Source organism: Atractosteus spatula, chromosome 3, assembly GCF_055471065.1.
Source record: "Atractosteus spatula isolate fAtrSpa1 chromosome 3, fAtrSpa1.hap1, whole genome shotgun sequence".
NCBI lineage: Eukaryota > Metazoa > Chordata > Actinopteri > Semionotiformes > Lepisosteidae > Atractosteus > Atractosteus spatula.
In genome coordinates this window covers 44538241-44562062 of record NC_142708.1, presented here as the reverse complement: position 1 = coordinate 44562062, position 23822 = coordinate 44538241, and the positions used below count along the sequence as shown (strand labels likewise).

Here is a 23822-nt window from a genome sequence, read left to right as displayed (position 1 = left end):
GAAGAAGAAAATACTGGAGGGTCTGACAGTAGGAAGGTGACCAAGTAGGAAGGTACAGCCTAACAAATTGTAGTTCAGAGCTGCTGAGAGAAGCTCTAGAGCTAGATAGAAACTGAAACAATATTTTTCCATTGATTTTTTTTGATAAACAAAAATACATGTACTGCACTGCTGCAGCTTACCCTCTCTGTAAAACATTGTTCTAGAAATGTTTATTTCATCATAGATTTAGCTATTATATTATATGTCAATCTTCTACTTCAACAATACATCAGATTTTAAGAATGGTTCCTTTTTTGTATATATTTAGGGACTTTATGGGGTATTTAATATATAAACATTGTGAAATTTGTTACTTGTATCTTATTTTGTCCATTTGTCAACTCATGCAGCTTAAAGTTACACAACTGACTTTATTAAGCAGTGTTCAAGACAATCCAGTATTCAATAATATTCATGTTTGTGGACCGAAATCCATAACTACAATATTTTCTTGCCAAAAATTATTTTTAGATATAGTACAATGCCAATGTTCATTGTCCTGTTGCAATACAAACTCCCATCAAATATTCTTTCAAGCACTAAAAATTAGGAGAAAATGTATTGATATTACACATATTTCACTGAATTTTGGGATACTTTTACAGTGAAAGGTGTCTAATACCTGCAGAAGTAGAAAAAAGACATCATCCCTTCACACATATTATGCCATTAGACAAATTCCACCATGTTGACCTCTGGATAAGAGGAACCGTTCCTTATAATACATTGCTAATTTCTTGGTAGATAAAGATTCCATTCTGGATTTGTCTGACCATAGAATTTGTTTTTTTGTTCATCCGATTTTGTATCATCAATTCCGTGATTCATCTTTGCAGCTTAAAATCTTCTATCATTTGGAAAACAATGAAACATATATTCATGCTACTCCAACATACCCGCCTGCAAAGTCATTCATCATTAAACAATACTTGACAGGAGAGTTTGTACCAATTTCAGTTGTACAACATCACACAATAACATTACAGAAAACCTTCAAACAGTCAGTAGGTCACAGGGGTTGCTGATGTTTTGGAAAACTGATAGAGGCCTGGTTGATTTAAACATAAACTAACCTTGTGGTGCTGCCATTTTGTGAAATCTTTGTCATAGTATGATTTCTATTGTTTTCAACAACAGCCTGTATTTTGCTTTTCCATCCATGCATCCATCCATTTTTTAATTCATTTTTATCCAGTACAGGGTCTCACAGGCAACTGGAACCTAAGTTTGAAAGGATCGGATGCAAGAAGAGATACACTCTGGATGGGATATCAGACCATCACAGGGTACATACAGACATTCATACACTCACATCTCAGCAAACTATGAGACCAACAGCCTTGCCTGGCTGTACAGAACCTTCATAGTCCGATCAGCCCAGCTATGCAGTGCCTTCCCTGTTCATTTGTCTGCATCAGCCTGCACAATGAATTCCCTTTTTTAGCTATTTTTGTTAGTCTGCACAGCACATTCCCTGTTCTGCAACCTCCATAAACATGTACAGCACATTCCCCATTTGTCCCACTTTGTCAGCTCAAACAGCATATCCCCTAGCTCTTACTCCTTGTCTTGTCTACACTGGGACCAAGCATATGGATTCCTCACCTGTCTTGCAAACACGGCTCCTTTAATTTCATCGCCACATCATAACAGTTACTCGATTTGTTCAGTTGTGCTTCTTGATCATATTCTCTAGCTTCATTGTCCAGTTTTCTGCAGTGATTGCCTGTTTCTACTTGTATATTTTTGCAGCATTCGACCTTTTCTTTCCTTAACTGAAGCTAGTTGCAGTAGTTTCTGTTTTTCTGTTTTAGCCGATAATAACACACATCTGTTTTTATTCTGATAGCTTCTTCTAAATTTACTTGCATCACTGACATTCATAGATTACTTATGTACTCTTTAGTTTTAATTCACAATGTTGTTTTCAGAACTGGATTATTTTTTGTCAGTAAATTCTGAGTGATAGTTTCAACCATAAAAAATATCATAGTTAGCAATTAATGGGTTTCATCTGGAATGAATACTGAATATTCAGCTGTTTAATTATTCTTTAAACTCCTGTCAAAAGACAAATGCAACTATGAAGCAATTCTAATTAACCAATAGTCCACATAATATAAGCCAGTCAATTATAGACAGACAATGCACCGTACCAAAATATAGAGCAGCATTTCATGGATTATCCTGGGACAACATTTGTACTAAATATCAGATTCTTTGAGTATGTCCTATGACATCAACTGCCAAAGTACAATTATAGCACCTAGGATCCACAGTGATCTCATCTGTTATTTCTGCGCACAGTGAGTAGATATCATACATAGTAAATATTCCTGATGAAAGCCTGTAATATAAATCCTGGAAAAACATTCCCTCTGCACTTAAAATAAGGGTTCCCAAATGTTACTGCTAAACCCCATTCTGATTTTTTTTCTTTGAGAGCCCACTTTCTTCTGCCACTACCCAAAAAGTGCATTTAGATAACATACTGTACATAAGTATAAGGCACTTTGGAAAGAGTACATAGAAAGCTCTAAATGTATCAATCACAAGATCAGACACTGAAAGGAAATTTATTTAGGTTGGAAAATATCATATGCATCTTTATGTAAAGAGTTGTGGGTATTTGAAACCTTATTCCAAGGCATGTGGTTGGACACAAACTCTAGTTCAATGGCTGAAATTAATGAAATTTCAGATTTAGCATTAGTAAAGTACCAAATACGCAAGATTTTCCAAAGGGTCTTAAATAAGAACCTTTCTTATATTCTTATTAAAAGGGTAGTGTTAGTATACTATAGAATAAAAACAAAACTATCATAACTGTGTTTCTAGATATTATGTATTATTACATATTCTGTACATATATGTCTAAGATTAACAGTGTGGAATAGGTCTAATGTTTATTTTACTTGAATTGAATCTTAGACATTATATTTACCAAACAATGTTATTACATTTCTATAAAGGTTTAGAATCTATATAGAACATATTCTTTAGATTACCACCTTGATAAAACGATGACTCAAAGTAATAATTGTGCTAGGGACATCTAAGTTCCATTATCTAACCAAGGAAGACCAATGATTATAACCTGTCTTGCTCAGTGAAGACAGAGAAGGCAGTTAATTTTATGGCTAACTTCACAGAGCACCCAACATAGCAAATACATAGCATTCAATTACTTTCTACATATCAATTAACTCAAAGAAGCAAGGTCCTCACTTCTAGGTGCAAAAGGTCTTCAAAACAATTCATGTTCAGTCTGAGCACACTTTCCCTTTGTTAATACTTTATAAATGATTGTGGTGTCTGGGAACTTGAATGAACTTGAGGATGAAAAAAACAACTCGGAAATCACTTCATTTAATAAGAACATGTGGATGCTAATGGATCCACAACCAGATACAGTTGATATTGTCATCGTGTGCCATTAATACTGTCTAAAGAGATAAGGTAATTATGTAAAACATCTCCTGGATAAAGATGCTACCTAAGTAGCTTGGATTCTAACAAAAAAACTGTTTGAGTCATCATGGAAACATAAAGAAAAACCTTGGAATTTATATAATCCCTGAAGTACTGTATACATTTGCTGAAGCTGTCAGAATGAAACCATGTACAGTGACTTTGATCTTCAAGATAATACAGTAGTACACAGGACTGTAAAAAGCAGTATGAAATACTTCATTGAGAAAGAACGTCATTCCTCAGGCAGCAGAAGACAGAACACTCCAGATAACAATCAGATCTTCTTACACACATATAGTTATGATGAAACATGTATACAGCAGGCCATTGCTGTTAGATGCAAGCATCAAAATGTGATTTGTATTTGCAAGAAGATTTAACGATGTGAAGAGAATTAACTGCAAGGAAGATGTAATATCAGTCTTAGGAACTGATTGCATTTTTAACCCTGGGTTCCTGTTTTGTTTTGCCAGATGTAATATAGGTGGGGTTTGACTTATTTTGATCTTTGAGAGAGTAGAACTGAAGAACCCAAACTAATACTGACACTGAAATTCAGCTAAACTTTTTTTTCAAAATAATGGCTTAGAAGATACATTTCTGAGGCAAAAAAATAATAGCAGATGGAATTAACTCTGAAGATAATTTTTTTTGGCAAATCTTTTTGGCTGATTTTCTCTCAAGGATCTCTCAATTTGGGGACCATTCATGGACAACAGTTTCCAAGCGTTTCACCGATTCTCAATAGGATTCAAGTCATGTGAAGGACATTTTTCTTGTTATTAAGCCACTCCAATATAGCTTTGTCCTTATGCTTTGGATCATTCCTTGGTGAAAGATAAATTTTAGATCTTTAGGAAGCTGGACAGGTTTACTTCTATAATTTACTTTGGTTTTGATTAATTCGTTTTAGCCTAAATCTTGACAAATCCCTGCCTATGAGAAGCATAATCCTGCGAACACCATACTTGATTGTAGGGCTCGTGCTGACAGGGTGATGCTCTGTGCAGTTTGAACCAGACATAATTCTTTGCACTAAGACCAAATAGATCTAGTTTTTTTTGGCCTATCTGTATTGATGTGAGGGTTTTAAATTCACTGAAACAAATGCTTTTATAGCTGTTAGGAATCAATCCAACAAAAAACAACAAGCAGTCACTGCACACAGATTTGTAATATAGAGTATACAATTGATTAGCAAAACATCAAAATATTCATAGCAGACAAACAAGAGTATTTATACATATGAATTGCTCTGCTGTGATGTAAATGGTTGATTGTTCACTTAGGGGATGTAAAGATAGGAAATAATAACATCAGTTTTAAAATGAATTGACTAGCATTTGTTATAGGCAAGTTATATAATTCTTATAGAATTAATCACATAATATTCTGATAGGCAAATCAATATTCACTGTCATGAACTAAACTGTATCAAATGTGTTTGGAATACTTTTAACAATGCTTTGTAATACTTTTTGATTATAATGGTTATAATGTGAATATTGACGTTCATACTCAAAAGACATGTTGACCAGTTTTTCCTTGTTAGTTAAAAGTTCCCACTGAAGACAGAGCTAGATGGGACTCATAGCAGCTGTCCAATCTCTTTCAGCTTGGAGGCTCTGTACCTGAGAAGTCCCAGGTCACAGAGAGTTAGTGTTGCTTAGTTTGGAGCTGAAGATGGCTCCTCGGGGAAGTTAGTGTCGTGCTTAGCTTCCTCATGTGTTAGTCATTTATAGGACCATGACATCTGACCCTGCATCTTAGTCAAGATGGTCTACCTTGATGGAACACTAATAAATTGGACAATTCATCATTAGAGGGGTTAAGAATGGACAGTTTATAACATCCTGGCTCTGTGTTAGAGTTGAGATATTCTGTTTATCAGAAAGGCCCTTTTCAGCTGCATTTCTAATGCTTTACACAGAGGCCTAAACTGTTAGGGTTATTGTCTGGTCAAGGCAACAGAAAGATTAGTAAAAATATTTAATAACATTTAATTATTAGTGTAATAATATGTCTTGTCATTACATATTTTACCACAAAATTCTGTTTAAATGATTTTTTACAAATTTCTTTTGATTTGAAATGGGTTTACCACTCTTTCATAAAGTACAGGTTTGTAGAGTGCATATGATATTGTTGTCTCATAGAATTTTCAATCGACTTTGCTATCTGGCTCATGATTGCATCTCTAACCATGCTTCCAAGCATGTTTCCTGTTTGCCTGGCTACTTTGTTTGGAGGGACAGCCTAATTTAGGCAGAGTCTGGGTGGTACTCACACTTCTTGATGATTGAGTAAATGGTGCTCACAGGTACAGATACAGAATGCGAGAGGGATACTGCAGTAGTTTGTGGTTGAGCTGCTGTGCAAGACTATGCGTGTTTGCAGTAGACTGCGGGAGACCGCAGCATTTTAGAAATTTTAAGTAATGTGACTACAGTTCTTTGTAAAATCATCAGGTGGAGCTGTGAAAGCTTAACGGGAAGTGTGGAGCATTTGGGCTGTTACCAGAAAATGCCTGGTTTCGAATCCCTGTCTATGCCGAGGGACAATCTTTTTCTAATTATAGAATTTAAGATGCACAATGTTTAGACTTTTATTAATTTTAAACTGTTATTATGCAGTAGCTTGTGGACTTGATGTGATTTACACTGAAAGAGAAAATCCAAAGGTAAATGTTGGTAGCAGAAAACAAAAACAGTACTGTGATGTAATATTGTACATACAGTAATATACACACAGTAGATGGTAGTGATTGCTAAATATTAAAATGAACCCAACAGTATTCTACCCTCTTCATACATATTTTATGCACCAAATATTTAATGGTTTTAATGTGCTTATTCTAATATTATAAAGTTTATATTCTGTACTTCATAAAAAGTTATAATGTTATACAAATACGAATACACTTGCTGTTATTGTAAAAATACACTTGCTGTTATTGTAAAAAAAAAGTTGTATTGATTTAATACCACTTGACAATTATATGAATATGGAATCATGTAACTAAGCAGCTAAAATATCACAGGTGAACATTTCGGAAACATTTTGACATCCGTCTCTTAAATTAAAAACTTTTATTGTTCTTGTAGTGGTAATGGGCAAAGCACTGTAATGTAGCGTGCTGCACCTGATGGTTCAAAGCACGATCAGAGCATTACTTTTGGTTTGTTTCTTATATAGTGAATACATAAAAATAGTCCACTATTATAGCTTGTTGTTGTTAACAGCATGAATTTGCGTATCTGGATAAATTAAGTGATGGTTTTGTGATTAAGGATTTCTTTGTGAAGTTAAACAAAGTAGAGAAGAAGGGTTATTTTTACAATTGCCACTCCAAGATTCTGACTGATTTGATTCCCCTCATTTAGCTGAAATGGATAAAGAAATCTTGCAGTAGTTATATGTATTGGAAGGCGCTATGTTTTATTAAGAGACACTCAGACTCAAACCTGTATCGTACGGTGGTATACAGTAGATGTGGGTAATGTCATCCTCATTAAACAATGTGCTTATCTCACAAATCCTGCTAAACTAGAAGCATTGCAGAAAGTGATAAACTGTACATTATTTACTGGAGCGCAGTTGAGTTCAAAGAAGGAAGTCCGTGAAGCCCCCCTGTTTATTGGTACCAAACATTGATGAGACGTCAATGTTCTGTACAGATTACAAAAAAGTAAATGCTGAAACTCCACCTGACATCATATGTATTGTTTAACCATAATTAAGGACTGATGCGCTGTTCCCTTTTGTAACAGGGTTATTCCCTGGAAATTAAACACAAGAAGAGTATTATTGGACAATGCTGTGTGGCTCTGGCAGAGTTTCTCTGTAAACTGAAGAATTATAGAGGAGACACGTTGTGTATCGCCTCTTTTTTAACTTGTAAGAACGTTCCAATGTTAATACGATATGGAAGATATTATTAATAACCTTTTAAATCTGAAGTTGTTAACTTAACTTCACACCTGCATGTCAAGATCACGGTTCCGAAATAAAAAAAATCTAACCTTTGGATGAGAACGTCATGATTATTACGCAAGTAAAAAGTAACAATTTGTTACAATTACCATCAGGAGAATTTTTTTATTTATTTATTTGTGGCTGCTGCAGTTGCACCTTTTGCAAAGGCTGATTAACATAATACTGCTTTGTCAGTCTGTCCGTGGGGGGGCTCTCCTTGACATCTGACACTCCTCCATATGCTAAAGTGAAAAATTAATAAAAACGCCAATGTAAACATCATATTTATAATTGGTTGAAAACAAAAATGGTTGTAAAGTTCTCTAAAGCCTTCTCTGTCATGAATGAGAATTCACATAGAAAACTGCTGATCTTTTAGAAAATCAATTGATCAATTGACACACTGATTCAATAAACGAGATATATTTATTAATACATAAATTGTGCATAAAACATATAACAGTCTGCCTGGATACAGGTGGCAGATCTTATTGTGAGGGTTATCAAAATGCAAAGTATATAATCACGAAGAGATACAAAACACAAAGAGATACAAAGAATACGCTTCAGTATACTGTTCGGCTATACTATCGTTAATCAGTCTACATTAGCTACTCTATAGTAAATACATTACTCATGTGAACTAAATTGATATCAACTTGTGTTGAGGTAACAATTGAATTCTCAAGATGCAATGTTAAACATTGGGTTTACTTATCCAGATATGGATTCGTATTTCCCGGCATGGGCACCAAAGACCAGCTAGCGGCTGCGTCCAATCGCTGCGGCGTTCAATAGGCGTTGTCCCGACGTCCTCTGGCTCCTTGCCAACCAGTCGGGATATAGCTTGGAGTTGGACAAATTAGGTGGAGAGATTTCTGCTGTGGTGGCGTGCCTACAGTCTCTCTCAAGAACCTACTAGTAGTCTGGCTGACTAGTAGAAAGTCTCTATGCACAGAGGGTGACCATGGGTCCGAGCAAGTCACTCTTTAGGGGGAAGAAACTTCCGGTCTTTAGGGGGTTTGCTTCCGGTGTAGCGCTGTTGCTGAATAAAAACGTATTCAGGTTGTCGACAAGAGTCCAAACGTATATTCTGGTGATCAAGCGAAGCGTCCACGTTGGCGTTGGCTAGCAATTTACGTACGGGCATTCCCCGGGCCGACACTTTGCTGAAACAAGGTTCCAGTCCCTATACAGACAACACCAGCCGTCACATGATTGTCTCTGAGGGTGTGAAAAGTGTCCAGAGAAGCAAAGTTTCTGAGCTGTGCAGTGTCCTTTAAACCAGGACCAAGACAGGTGGTGATTGGGCAAAAGTTTAGTGGGCATTTCAGACCCACGTGGGGTTACCATGCCTACAGGTTCCTGATTGGTTGGTCAAGGTGAGAGATTAGTCACAATGACCTCTAACATCTAGGGCCACAATCCAGATGTTCTCAAGAATCTCACAGACACATAGGCACCAGGAATCATCCCCACTTGGGATCTGCTCCTTATCAGAGAAAACACCCTAAATCAGAACTGCATGAATAGCTTCTCTGTGGCTGCACCACAGAGATGAGAAAGGGAGAAGGGGCCTAATTTAGGAAAGCACAGCAACACTTAATTCTGTCTTATTAATAAGCATTGCCGCTACAGTATATAAACTTAATATTATCAGAACGCAGAACGTCAAAACTTTTCCAAAATAACCACAGTAAGTAACTGTGTGAAACACTTTGATGCATAAAATGTTTAGAATGAAAGTGGGATGTTGTTGTGTATTTTTTTTATTAAAATACCACTACCAGCCATATACAGTTTGTCTCATATATTTATATTCCTAAATTAATATCATTTATGATGTTCAGAGATGTTATGCTCCTGTTAGTTTCATGCTTAGCTACCAAAATTTACCTTTAGTTGTAAATTTCCAAACTAATATATAATATTAAGTGTATTTAAACATGCACAGCAGAGAGATTAAAAAAAGCAGTAATTTCACTAAAAACTAATGCACCACATGTGCCACCTGTTGGCCATTTTGGCCAGCCAGTCATGTACCATGGTAGGCTATAGATGTTTTCCCACGGTATGGGGTTTTACAGTGCATTTTGAATAACTGCATCTGTATATTGAGAGAATTAAGCTTGTCTATAGCTACTTCATCCTATAAAGGGTTTGCTGAGAGTCTGGTAGACACAGTACATGAATTGGGAAAACATCCTGGACTGTGAAATCAGCTCATGACTGAAAACACACTTGCAATGTGTTTAGAGACACCACTTAATATAACCTGCATGTATTTTGAAAATGTGAGCACCCACATAAAACTGATCTTTAACATGGTGGAGAAAGAAAGCTCCACACTGAAGGAGCCCCCGTTGGCATTTAAACACAAGTTCCAAAAGCAATGAACAAGTAGCACTATACTGCTTATGTCATTAAATCGACTGGTCTTTGTAATGTTTTTGTGATGTTATCAACTGACTTTCTCAATTCTGGATTTTTATATTTTTGCACAGCATACAAGTTTGCAGTAAAACAAACTTTTAATCTGAATAATTTACATTTATTTGCATACTTTAACCTGTTTAAGGACCTGAAAAGAGATCCACATTTTAAAAACAGAGATTCAATGTAAAAAATGGGATAAGTTACAATATAACAGAAGAGAAGAAATAATAGAACTGCAGAGATCAAGATGCTTTACAAAATATCTGCACCATTGGATTCCTCTCTGATGAATCATTAAAATATTGGATATTAGACACTGAATAGGTTTAGACTAAATTCAGGGAAAAAATACTTATTAGTTTCATACTTGTATTTGTGAAACTATTTAAATTTTAATTTTTATCAGGAACAAAATAGTGTGTCCTTTATAGCATCAGGTTTGGTGCAGGATCACCTGTTGAGAACTATTTTATGAATACAGTTTTACTTCATCTTCTAAATGTTTCTGTCTACTTATGAGTGTAATATGTTGGTTATTATTGGGAATACAATTGGAAATATTGTGTGCAATACATTGGAATTTAAGACCTTGTTTCAATTGTAAATAATTTATTTCCTATTGATTGTTCTACCACCAAACTGTTACTGGAAAATGCAAGAAGCTATGTGACCTTGCTTGGTATTTCCTGATTAGTGTGAATGTATTATTATTTAACCTTTATAATTGTCTTGTATTCAAGCTAGTGTCAGGACTGACTATTATTTGTATTTAATGTTTTAATACTTAGCTATTCTTCTATTCTTTAACCTGGGAGTTTTAGTACTAACATCATACAAATTAAAGGAACAGTAAAGAAAAGTGTTTATATTTTGTTTTTAGACTGTATTATTTCTTTCCTTTAGGCATTTTATGGAAATACTAATGCAGACAGTGTTGTCCAATACAAACTGCAGAAGCCTGTTATAGCAAGATTCCTGCGATTTGTTCCTCTTGACTGGAATTCAAATGGGAGAATTGGCATGAGAGTTGAGATTTACGGATGTTTATACAGTAAGTAATCATACAGCTTAACAACCTATATAAAAACCTATATAAACCAATATATTCTAATCTGCTATCAGACACTGTGAATCTTTTTTGGAATGCTAATGTCTTTTGTTATTTCCTCCTAAACGGAATTTCATTACTTAAGCCCAAGATTCTTTATTGTTTTGTATCCTTTCATATTTAAAGGCTTAAATCTGAATGTGAATCTTCCTGGTCACATACATTTTGATTTTGGTATGAGTTACTGAGACATTTCAGGCTGGCATTCATGTGTTACAACTACTTTGGTATTCACATGAACAGTTCATGTTAGAATGAAAGTGATTGTAGAGAGCCCATCTAACAAATCATAGTAGTCTGTTACTTGAACTGCATTAGAAAGATTAGTTTTGTTTTTAAAAATTATATATTTGGAATACAAGAACAGATTTGGATGTATTACAGGGCCCTATATTTCCCCAAGGAACAAAATACATTATATAGCAGAATGAGTTATGGAATGGATAATGTGTGTCACTTACAAAAAAATTCTAATAATATTATATTGTAATCATTTCAAAATGCAAAGTCATATTTATCATAAATAATTTACTGAATTCTAGAAAAAAATTGTCACATTTATTCACACCCCTTAGTGTTATGTAAATAAGTTTCAACAACAAATCAACAATAATATTCTTCTTTTTAGAATTCCAAAGGAAGCCTCCAGAACTATATAGAGGTCTCTGTAGGCTTCTCGGTTTTCTGGGGTATAATAGGAAGTAATGCATGGAAAACATCCAGTGTAAACATGCATTATTATCATGGTTAAAGTCAAAGAGCTCTCTAAAAACTACAGACAAATGGTCAATGAGCTCTATAATGAAATGTGATGCCTATAAAAGACTACAAAATCTAAATCTACCACTTTCCAGTGTAGAGTCCATTTTATGTAATTTAAGTTTATGAAATTAGTGGCAACCCTGAAGACAGGATGCAAGTGTGTCTTGCCATCACAGGCTTTGGAACCAGTAGTTTGGAAGAAACAGTTGGAGATCCTTAATATGCTTCAGGATCCAAAGTGTTGAAAACTACTTTTTGAATGTGGCATCCATAGCTGGGTTGCAAGTTAGAACCTTTTTAAAGGGCAAACCACAAAATGAGGTTAATCAAACCTGCCAAAATAATTTCAGTGACAAAGGTTCTGAAAGACTTAAGAGTAATTCTCCATAGAGGGATGTTCAAAGATATTCTCTTTAAAGTTACAGAACCTGCAGAAGGACTCAGGGGTGTGTTTTCTGGGCTTACATTAATGATTAATGACAAATATGACTTTGTTCTGTACAATTATATTAATATTATTGTAACATTTATATAATTTTTGAAACAAGAACCATTATCGAAATTGTATATCTGCCATTGATTTTATGTTCATTGTTTCTGTTTCACAATAACATACATACAGTCAGTTTCTTAAATTATCTTTACAATCACAGGCCTTTTTTTCACAACAAAAGTGGTATGGGGGTGGGGCGAAAACAGGTTTCAGCAGACTGTCAGTTGCAGTCACTTCAATTCAGGTCTGGCTGGTATAAAAATGGACAATACCTAAAGCCTTTAAAAGTACAAAATACATATATCATGTAGTTGTTGTCCGAGATGAAAATTGTATGTATATGTTTTAAAATAAATTGATTCTTTTATAATATCATATTGCAATTTTTAACATGGAGTTTTTTCTTCAATGTAAAATCTCATTTTTATTTATGTATAGTGCATTGAATTTCAAAATCTAAAAACACCAGCAGTACACTTTGGATTATACATCATTTCAATGTCTAAGATTCAAATACAGTACAACATGGTGGCACATTGGTTAGCACTGCTGCCTCACAGCTCTAAGACACTGGGTTCAATTCTGAGAGTTTTCTCTGTGTGGAACACGTATGTTTGTCCTTTGCTTCAGTTTCCTCACACACTGGATATTGGAAGATTGATTGCCTTTTGGGAAAAAATGTGTGTGTATATCTGTGTCTATGTGAGCCCTGCAATGGATTGGCATCCCATTCCAGGGTATACCCTGCCATGTGCCCATTAGGCTGCAGCTAACCCCACAACCCTGAACTGGATTAAGTGGTTAGAGAATACAGTAGATGGATAGATAGTCCAATACATGATCTTGCTATCTGTAGCCTGATAATCTTGATCTATAATACAATTAACATAAAAAGCAGTTTTATATTTGCTGAGTGTGCTCTGGTATGTTTCTAATACACTTTACATTTTCAGAAACCTCAGATGAGAACTACGTTTTGTGTATTCTTACTATATCACTTCCACCATAAGGGCCAAAAAGTGCACATTTTTTGTTATTTTCAACTACCGTGTTTTTTTTTACAAAATACAATTCAAAAGCTGCTGGTAAATGGATATTTATTTAATACTATGTTTAGTTCATTTGATGTTGCATTGTATACAATTCTTATAATATTTGTAATGTTTTGCAGAGTCAGATGTGGCATATTTTGATGGCAGCAGCTCATTACTCTACAAGTCTGATCAAAAGTCAAGTCAAACAATGAAAGATGTCATCACACTGAAGTTTAAAACCATGCGGAATAGTGGAATTATTTTAAAGAGCAAAGGACAATATCGGGACAGTGTAACATTGGAACTAAATAAAGGAAAATTGTTTCTTCACTTCAGTACAGGTAAAAATATAGCATTTATTCTTTCTTATTCTTACTTATAATAATGCAAATTATTCCAGTTATGAAAATGTTAATACATTACAATGCATTTATAACAATTATATACATACTACAATTTTATCCCTATTTTAGTTTAATTCAGTAAGTTCAGTAAAATAATTGCAAAAAAGTAAGAAAGCAGAATTTGGTTGACACCACCTGTTTGTTATATCTTTAGTATCGACTTGTGGAATTTTTTCTATAATATCATATTAATACACTCCAGGTTGATCCAGGACACTCTCCACTACAGAGTGACAATATGTTTAAAATTAAAACCTGTTAACTTTTATCAAAATCTTGTGTGGAGCCTCTGCTTTAATGGTGTGCTTGATGGTCATACAGTTCACTACAAATTCAGTGTCCCAAGGAATAAGTTGCAGTGAGCCAACTGTAGCATGATAAATAGGCCCATTAAGTCAAAACTATGTTTCCACAGGGACTTTTTTCTCATACAGTCCTCTTGTCTATGATTTAAATGTCTTCAGGTTAGGGATAAAATGAAACATATGGTTACAAAATGAACTTGTGAATAACTTAAATATTTCAGTTATTGTACAAGAAAACCAACATATTACAACACAAATCAGGAACCAAATGGTGTGAAATAATTGAAATTACCATATATTTCTAAATAACAACATAAACAGTAAAATATATAGCTTTAGCATGATATGCATGAAATATTTTCATAGTTTAATGTGAAGAACAATATAAGTTGTTGTTACGTCCCAGTGTGTGATCTGTGTGTGTTTTTGTTGTTATGTTCCACACTGCTGACCTTTGATTGTTCTCCCTTCCCCATTGGCCCACCATTACACCACTGTTCCTTATGACATCATTATCAATTAGCTTCTCAGCCAATCAGAGTGCATCTTATTCAGGATATAACATGGAGGTTTTCTGAAGGAAAGCCTTTCGTTTGACTTTGGTCCTGCTTGGTTTTGGTTATCGCTTCGCTTTTGGTTATTGCTTCGGCTTTGTTGTTTTGTTGGTTTTCTGTTAGTTTCTTTGTACTTTGTTTGTGTGTTTATCCTTGTTTTGTCATTACCTTGCCCTAACGTGTTACATGTTCAACTTTTCTGTTCTTTTGTACCCTGTTCCTGTTGATTACTCTTGTTCTCCCTTATTTGTATTCCTGGTTCACTTGTGTGTTTTTTTGTGAACGTTTGTGTATAAGGTTAGTTTAAGTTGTTGGGTACACTTTACACACTTAGTGATTTTGTATTAGTAACACTAGTTTAGTACTAGTGAGTGCCATTTGTCTTGTATGGTTTTGGGTAGTCAGGGGAGGTTAGTTAGGGTGTTGAAGATGCCGAAGACTGTGTGTTTCGGGTTTTCTTTTGCAGTCAGGTTAGCTTTCCCTTCACGTTCCTAGCCAGCTCTATTTTGTTTGTTATTTTCTTTTCTTTGGCACCACTCTAGTTCCTTACCCTTGTTATCACGCTTCCTAGCCCCTCACCAAAACCCACCTGCTTCCAAAAGAATTATCCTAAATGTTACACCCCTTTACTCCTAGACACTTGGGGTCGTAACAGTTGTCTTGCTAAACCTGTAAACGTTACGGAAATTAAAGGATTAAATTAGATTTATATATAATACTGTTTTTTTTAGCTAAAACACAGTTCTTGTGAAACAGGTAATCAAATGAACTTTGGATTATAATTTTATATTTTAGATTTTTAATGCATGCACTTGTTAGTGAGTTTTCTTTTTTAAAAAGTGTCATATTTACATTACAGATCTATAAAACATTACTGAAAACATCCATATTAATACTATTATGTCTCAGAATCAACATGGCAGTTTGCTTTTCTAAGGTTATACAAGCTAACAATAGGTATACATAGGGTATACTTGCTATAAAACACAGATGTCTCAGAGCAATAGATTGACTGCAGAAATGTTCTGGCAATCACTGCTGTACAACCTGTAAGTAGCAGGAGATTTAGAGAATATCCTTGGGTTTCATTTCAGAAGCTCCTAGAAGCTCAAGTTATCAGACATTTCTGCCTCAAAAAACAAGCAACTTTAGAATCATTTGAAGAGTTAGTAGGGGGTTTGAGAACAACACAAACCACATTTATGCTGTCCCTGTGGCAGCGAACTGCTGCTCAAAGATAACAAATCCAGAAGAAAAACATTTTTATATCACCTAGTCCCCAAAAGATATCATACTTTTGTTGACCATTATTGGCAGGATATACTTCTTACTTTTCTTTCAGAAAAACTATGTAGATATTTTCTTTACAAATGTGGATCATAATTCTTATAAAAATAATTTGTTTTATATATTTAAAGTATTTTTTGTTACCAAGAGTATACAATTTATTGTTGCTAATTGTTTTTCGTGTGTTTTTGTTCTGGGACTATTTGGCATGCATGTGGAAAAATGTGGTACAACTTTAATTCCTTGGTGCTATGTAAACCTGTATCAGGACTGATGTGGACAGGTTCCACAGATGTCTGCTCTTTATTGTGCATGTCTTAGAACTGACACAGAATGGCAGAAACCCACCAAGGCACATAAGTGCCATAACCCAGTAACCCCAAAACATTAGCAGAACAGCATCATAAACATAAGTGGGTGCTGTATGCAACATAACATTCCCCCCCTCAGAAAACATCAAGAACACACCTTTTCCAGTCAGTAAAGAGTAGCTTTTTTTTTTAAAAAAAAGAACTGCTGAAAGTAGTACAGGCAAACACAACCAAAAAGATATTATAGGTTAGTGATAAAGGTGTTAAACTAGGCTGGTCTAGACTGGCTGGCCATGGAGAAGGGGCTGTGGGCTGGCCCTATAAGGAAGCTGACCTCACCTGGCAGTCCAGCAAGGGCAGCCTCGGCCTCAGCAACAGGGTGTGTGTGCATCGTCACTCTGCGGAGGTGGCTGGCATGCCATTGTGACCCATCACAGAGGCAGAAGGTGACCACCTTTCCACTCTTTAGAACTGTCATAACCACACAAGGTATTGGATAGTACGGAAAGAGGCTGGTGTGAGAAAAAAGGCAGCCCCAGTGTCCAGCAGCAGGGGAATACACACATCACCCAGCTCGACAGTGCATATTTTAAACACTCTGGGCACTGTATGCTGTATTCACTGTGTGAACTATGGTGCAACCAGAGGACAGCAAAGCTGAAGTTGATCGCCGATCCTAGTGTAGAGGATCTACCTCGGCTGTCTGTAAAAAACTCTGGGGGGTGGCGAAGTGTGCTTTCGGAAGCTTCATGGCATCAGTACCGCGAGTGTGAAAAATGCACTGTCCCTCTGACCCTTGGCAGTGTACGAGGAATTTTTTTTTCCCGGTGTGGTGTCGCCGGGGGAAAACAGGCGTAAAAGAGATCTAACTCACACCACACGGGTCTTCTTTGTTCTTCATTGGTACGTCTCTCCAAGTCCGATCTGCAATCCGTAGCCAGTATCCTTAAACGATCCAAATTCCTAAATCCGTATGTCCACCCTACTCTGCGCCGTATCCGTAATCCGTAATCGTAGTCAAAACCGTATACAATAGTCCGTTATTATTAAGTTCCTTTCAGTTCACTCCTAAATCTCTCCTTCTTCCAACACGCTTTCACCTTATCGGCTTCCGCGTCGGCTCATCGCTTCTGGGGCATTTATATCCTGTTTCCTAATGTCGTTCAGCTGTGTCTTCCTGTTTCGCTGCGTAGGCTTTTCCCAATAGCGGGTCAGCTGGTTATCCTGGGTGGCCATCTTGCCCAGGTCTATATCTAGTATTTTCAGCGTTTTGTTCCGGAAATACCGGTTATAAATGACCCTTCCCCGGGTCCTCTTACACCGGGCATCCAGCACATTTCTGAGGTCAAGTGCTGTCCAGTAAGTCTCAAAAGACTCCAGCCAGCGAGTCCAGGGCACTGGAGGCTTGCCGGGTAAAGCGAAGAAGGGGGAAGGTGGTGAGAGTGAAAGCTCAATCTTTGTTGCCTGTGTTACACTGTGGAAAACCAGTGACTGAGGTGGACAGGTTTTGCAGATGTTTGCTCTTTATTGTGCATGTCTTAGTACTGACACATGTCTTAGAATGGCAAAAAAAAGTGGTATAATGCAGTAACCCCAAAATATAACATTTAACGTAACTTTAACATAAACGGGCACTATGTGCGACAAAACAAATACACATTTTTTAGTATTTGTATTACCACAACCATGAAGACTTTAACATGTGAAGAACATTCCAGGACCTTTAATTTCTTCTGTTGAAAGAGATTTTGCCTTATATTAAAGCCATTTGATCCATCAACTTCTTAACTTCTTACTGTCCTTTTTTATAAACAAATCACTACATCAGCAATACAAAAGTGCTATAGACACTGTACTGTATATACTACATAAACACATATATATAATATTAGGAATATTTGTGCAGAAATAAATAAAATTTGCTCTGATGGGTGCCACTGAAAAAGTTTGATTTAGTTTCATTTCACTATAAAATACAGAATCAAAGAGGAGTCTTTGTTGTTTAGGGTTGGGCAACCCTGGCACACTTTTTTAAGTTGATCTAGCAGTTCTGGGGCTCTGGGTTCATTTCCTGGCGTACTATCTGTGTGGTATTTGTATGATCTCCCTGTGTTTGTGTTGGTTTCCTCCGAGATCTCTGGTTTCTACCAACAGCCAAAAGACAAACTGATAGGTTAATTGGCTTTCAGTAAAACTGGCCCTGGTGTGAGTGTGTCTCTGTCTGTATATGTCCTGTGATGGACTGGCATCCTATTCAGCGTGTATCCTGCCTTTACCTGTTGCTTGCCAGGATAGGCTCCAGCTCTCCCATTATCCCGTATTGGATAAAGAAGTTAGAAAATGGATGGAAGATTGTAGAGTAATTTTCTTGCTTAATATGCATACAGAACACCCAGATTAACATAGAAATTCAAGAGGGTTACGAATTAAAAAAGGACACTCAACCCAACTAGCCTGCATGGTAACTGCCAATTGATGTGAAGACCCCTTTACGCTCCGAGTGACCGCCAGCGGGCACCAGGTAGTCTATTATTAGCATTAGGATGTGTGTCTCATTTCATCCTTTTTAACAAACAAAACCACAAAACCTTTACAGAAAACCTCATATTAATCGAAAATAGACAACTGGAGCTTCACAAAACAGTTTTCAGAACTGAAATCCATCAAGGAAATCGATCACAGTAATACTGTTTATCTGATGATGCACTTCAGCAAACTTCCAAAGTGCGTCAATAAGTAATCAATAAGTCAGCAAAACATGACCGCAAAAGCAAAAATCAGCAAAACATAATATATCCCATGTTTGGAAGTAAGTTATATATCCATAAAACGCTAGCCTGACCCATCTCCAGACCTGGAGATGACTGAAAGTTATTGGCTATTGGAATCAAATTTTGAAGCTGACCGCCTAAAGAATGCTGGTCTGATTAGTGAAAAACACTCTCATTCATTGTGTTTTCAACCACTCAGAGCCCTTAGGGAAATGGTTCTCAAACTGTTTGGACCAAGTACCACCCCTGGTCAAATCAAAGTATCCAAGTAGTTCAGGTGGGTAGCTGCGTCAGCATGCATAGGCTGCAAAGGAACAAGTAATAGGTTTATTCCAAAACAGAAGAAAGAAAACACAATGTTTTGGCTGTGGACCTGAAGAAGGCTCCACGGCCGAAACGTTGTGTTTTCTTTCTTCTTTTTTCAGCATGGAATAAACCTATTACTTGTTCCAAAGTATCCAAGTACCACCTACAAGTCATCTTCTCATAGGAACCACAGAAAATCTCAATGACCAACATGAGCGCGCGCATGTACACACACATATAATAAAAATAACTGAGCAGTTAATTTAGATCGTACCGCCTTGGAGCCATTTTCCAACACTTGCTAACACTAGCAGTGCTGTCTGTGTCAGGTTCAGCAGAAGAGCTAGTGTTGGTGGCTGATAGGGTTCCCATACATCTGGATTTTCCTGCCATGTCCTCTATTTTGGTCCTTATATCTCTGTCCAGGGGGAATTTTTAAATATCCAAAAATGTCCAGGATTTTGATCTTATTATTTTCACCATGAAGAATAATTTACAAAAGTTATAAAGATAGAAAGAGAAAGAATTTCTTAACTTCTCTAGGTTCGCTTCGCGACCTACAGTACGTTGTTATTCAGTTTTCATCCTGTACATGTATGATTATGTCATGAGAGAGTAAAATCTGGCATCAATATCAGTGTCTGTAGTCCTTGCAGTGCAGAAGCATTCCCTCGAAAGGCTCCCTATTTTGTTTCTCGTTTTCCTACCCTCAAACACAATGCCAAAGTGAAAGTGTTTTTGAAGTGGCAGAGAAGACTGGGAAGCTGAATGTTTGGTATGTAAGCCTGGTACTTTTGTCTCTGAGGCAAATAAAGCTGTACTTCACTTGCAAGCTCATGTTGACTCAGACAAACACAAAAAGGAGTTTACTAAGTACGTAGGCTGCATATTTGACACATAAACTAATTTTATTAAAATAGAAAAAATGTGAAAACCCGTCTCAGGCTTTCTGAAACCGATTAAGTAAACTACAGATAAAAAATTTACATAATTTTTAATTATTCAATTTTTAATTCCCAATTTTTCAGTGCACGCAACAAATTTCCAGGGTCGTCTGGCATATCACCTGGGGGTGCGCCGTAGTACCATAGTTTGTGAACCACTGCCTTAGGGGATGGGACTTCTTCAGGAAGTCTCTGGCTGCCTTTTGCCTGCATTCCAGCTGTCAATCATTGACACAGAAGGGGTAATCAATCAGATTCTTATCAGTGGTCATTGTTTTAACACTGAAGGCCACTCTTCACTTTTTTTCAATGCATAACTGCAGTGCCTAGAGGTGTTTTATACCACTTGCAATAGGTTTTTCCCTATTTTTCTTGGCTTTCCAGTAACTTTTATACATTTTTTGGGGTGGTGAAAAATTTCATTCCAGGTCCAGTCTTGAAAAAATTATGTAGACGTTTTTCAAATTGATGAATTTGTCCCACATTTTTATCCAAGCTTGAAGACACCTCAGAGAAGTCCTACAAGTTTTTTGAAGAACCCTAGCAGGCCTAGAAATGGAAAGATTTGACCTCTGAAAACCAAAAAAAAAATTTTGCCTGCTATTTTTTGGGGATTTTTTGCATCTGTCTGCTGAGTGGACACATTAAGAGATAAAAGTAATTTCTGTTCACACTGAAAGCCAAGGGGGTTAGCTTCAATTTAAGACCTGAACCAGACTTCTGCTGTGTTCTGCTGTAGAGATATAACAAAATATTTAAGGGGAAAGAATTCCAGGTGAAAATGGGTGTAGGAGGTACTACAATATAAGTCATTTATTGAAAGTGCCTCCTTTTCTTGATTTCAAATTCATTTCCATATTGTTTGAACGTGTGTCCTCTGGCTCATGTTTATTTGGAAGAAGTCAACTGGTTTAACTTTGTCAATACCATTAAGGATTTCTACACATTGAAGACACGTGTTAATAAAAATGTTACACTGTTGTAAGCTAAGGTTAACTTACTCTATGTACTTACCCTATGGTCTGGCTATCTTTCTTGATCTTTCTTGATTGAACCAACAGAAAGAGAAGAATAATATACATCTTGTAATTGTGTTACTATTTTATTTGTTGTTGCAGGCCAATCTACATCCATTTCTACAGACAATACAGTGGTGACACTTGGAAGTCTACTGGATGACCAGCACTGGCACTCTGTTGTCATTGAACTTATTAACAAGCATATAAATTTCACTGTGGACAAAAGTACACAGCAGTTTGAAATTAAAGGAAACTTTAGCCATTTAAGTATTAACAATGAGGTGTGATGTTTTGATCTATTCTTATATTTTCACATTGTCAACAAATGTAACAATACAAAATCACTTTCTAACAAATCATTCAGAGCGTAAAGCATTCAGAATAAAAATAATGGCTTATGTTGTGTAATGTAAGTCTGTTTTTACTTCCTCATTTTGAATTACAGTGTACTTGTCTAGCATTTATTCATTTGGTTATCAAACACTGGTGAAAACTAAAAAATTGCTGTTTTATATCACACTTTTTATTTTTACCCCAAATTTGCCATTTCAAAGTAATCTCAATGACAGCATCGCAATCAAAAGATCAATAGAAACATGAGGAAATTAATAACACTCTCATTAATGTACTGAAGAAGTAAGATGCATTTATTTTTATAGACCTCTTCTATTTCACTGATAGTGGTGTGTAAAGAATTTTGATCTTAATGGACTTCAGAAATATCAAATTAATATTTTTTTCCTAAATATAAGTATTGTTTAAGCCTTTTTAGCATAGTATGATGACATCCTGCTAACTTCTAACATTTTAATATTGTTTAAATGCAAATAATTAAGATTATTCTGTATTTCTACACATTAAATACTGAGGTGAGCTTTTTTGATCTTTTGTGGAATATACAATTTTATCACCTGTCCAATACAGAATATATCAAGAATACCCCACATACCAGGCTTATTGTTTTTCTGGTGACATGGAATTGGCTTTGAAAACATGCAACTCCAAGACTCCAACAAGCCCATCACCTTGCCATCAACATTTGTCCTAGGTGGAATGCCCCCCTCACAAAATGTTTGAACAAAATATGTGACTCCTATATTTAAAGAAGCCTAAGCCATGATACATATCTTAGGTTTTGCACTCTCTTTAAAAGTGTGACAAATATTAGAGATGTTCATAACATTACTGTATATGTACTGTATTTGTTTCTGATATTGCTATTCATTAATTTTTGGGGTAGTTAAAGGAAACATTGTATTAAAAAAATTTTTTCTAAATGTTGAACAATGAAAGAAACTTTTGCTTTTTAGAAGTCTTACATTTTATTGTTTACATATTGTTTCATAAGCTTAGCTTTGGAGGTGTTCCGGGTCATGGAAAATCAAGAACGTTTTTGAAGGAATACTTTCAAGGATGCTTGGAGAATCTGTTTTACAATGGAGTGAATATCATAGAACTGGCTGCCAAACAGAGATCTGAGATACTTATTATGGTAAGTGTTTGCATTCTGTTTACGGAAACATAAAACAATGGGTTTATAGGTGAAAGTCTGATAAATAGAATGCATAGGAATTGGATAATTTACATAATGCTTTAATGATATATGGATTATGTAATGTATTTAAGAAGACTAACTTAAAACATATAATATTAGGAAAAATCTGTTTACACTTCATAAAGTTGTACAGCATAGCTATTTCAATACTGTACAAATCCAGTATATATTCTTCATACAACCATAATATTACATATGTGTATTTACTTGCTGGCTGAAAGGCATACAACAACTTAAGTTTGAACACATTTTCACACCTAATTTAGAGCCAAAGACAAAGCAAACTATTTGTAGCTGTATGCTTAATTGCTTAATTTGAAGTGATGTGGTTCAGATACAAATGTGTGTGCAACTACACACATTGTCATCACTGAAAAAGCCAGTTTTGAAATTAATTGCAATTAAGAATTCCAACTTTCTAAAACTTTGGTAGTTTTAAAAAGCTCTGTTTGGATTTCTATTATACTAAAATGTTAATTCATAACATCGCAAAATAAACTTTAAATGAGCAAAAACCTTTTGGCCCATTATAGTCTTTTGATTATTATACTTTTTTTCTTTCTGTTTCCACATCTAGTAATAGCTGTACTGGGAACAAACTCCACAAAATATTAAATATCCTTGAAAACCCCCTGAAAACACTATTTGGTGTGGACAAGATAAACCACCAACACAAACTTAATCTCAGTGTTATTGGGAGCTGGGTGAAAAGAAAAGAAAGTTACTCACAAAGAATAACTATTTTTATATAAAATACCCTAGTATACTTTAGGAAACATCCATCCCTCAGTTTAGACAAGGATATACAGTATATACTGTATATATAGCCAAGTCTGATATACACAGCATATAGGCTGAAACACTGATGTCACATATACTGTAAATGAAATGCTAATATATAATGTTAATTCATAGATTGCAAGATCACATTTTTTAGGTAAATACATTCTGAATGCTTAACTGAATGCTTTCATGGTTGCAAGATATTAAATGTCAGCAAGCACTGCTAAGAAAAATGAAAAATTGAATACAGATAAAGCCA

At 35.6% G+C, this 23822-nt stretch overlaps 1 protein-coding gene across 1 annotated transcript in view; it reads left to right on the top strand.

Moving 5' to 3' along the window:
- The window catches only part of cntnap3 (contactin associated protein family member 3), a 438191-nt gene that overhangs the window by 237651 nt on the left and 176718 nt on the right, over positions 1–23822 (top strand). Inside the window, exons 4-7 of the mRNA XM_088910414.1 lie at positions 10831–10978; positions 13462–13665; positions 21325–21506; positions 22574–22717. Coding sequence (XP_088766540.1) covers positions 10831–10978; positions 13462–13665; positions 21325–21506; positions 22574–22717 — 678 coding nt within the window. The remainder of the gene's footprint in view (positions 1–10830; positions 10979–13461; positions 13666–21324; positions 21507–22573; positions 22718–23822) is intronic.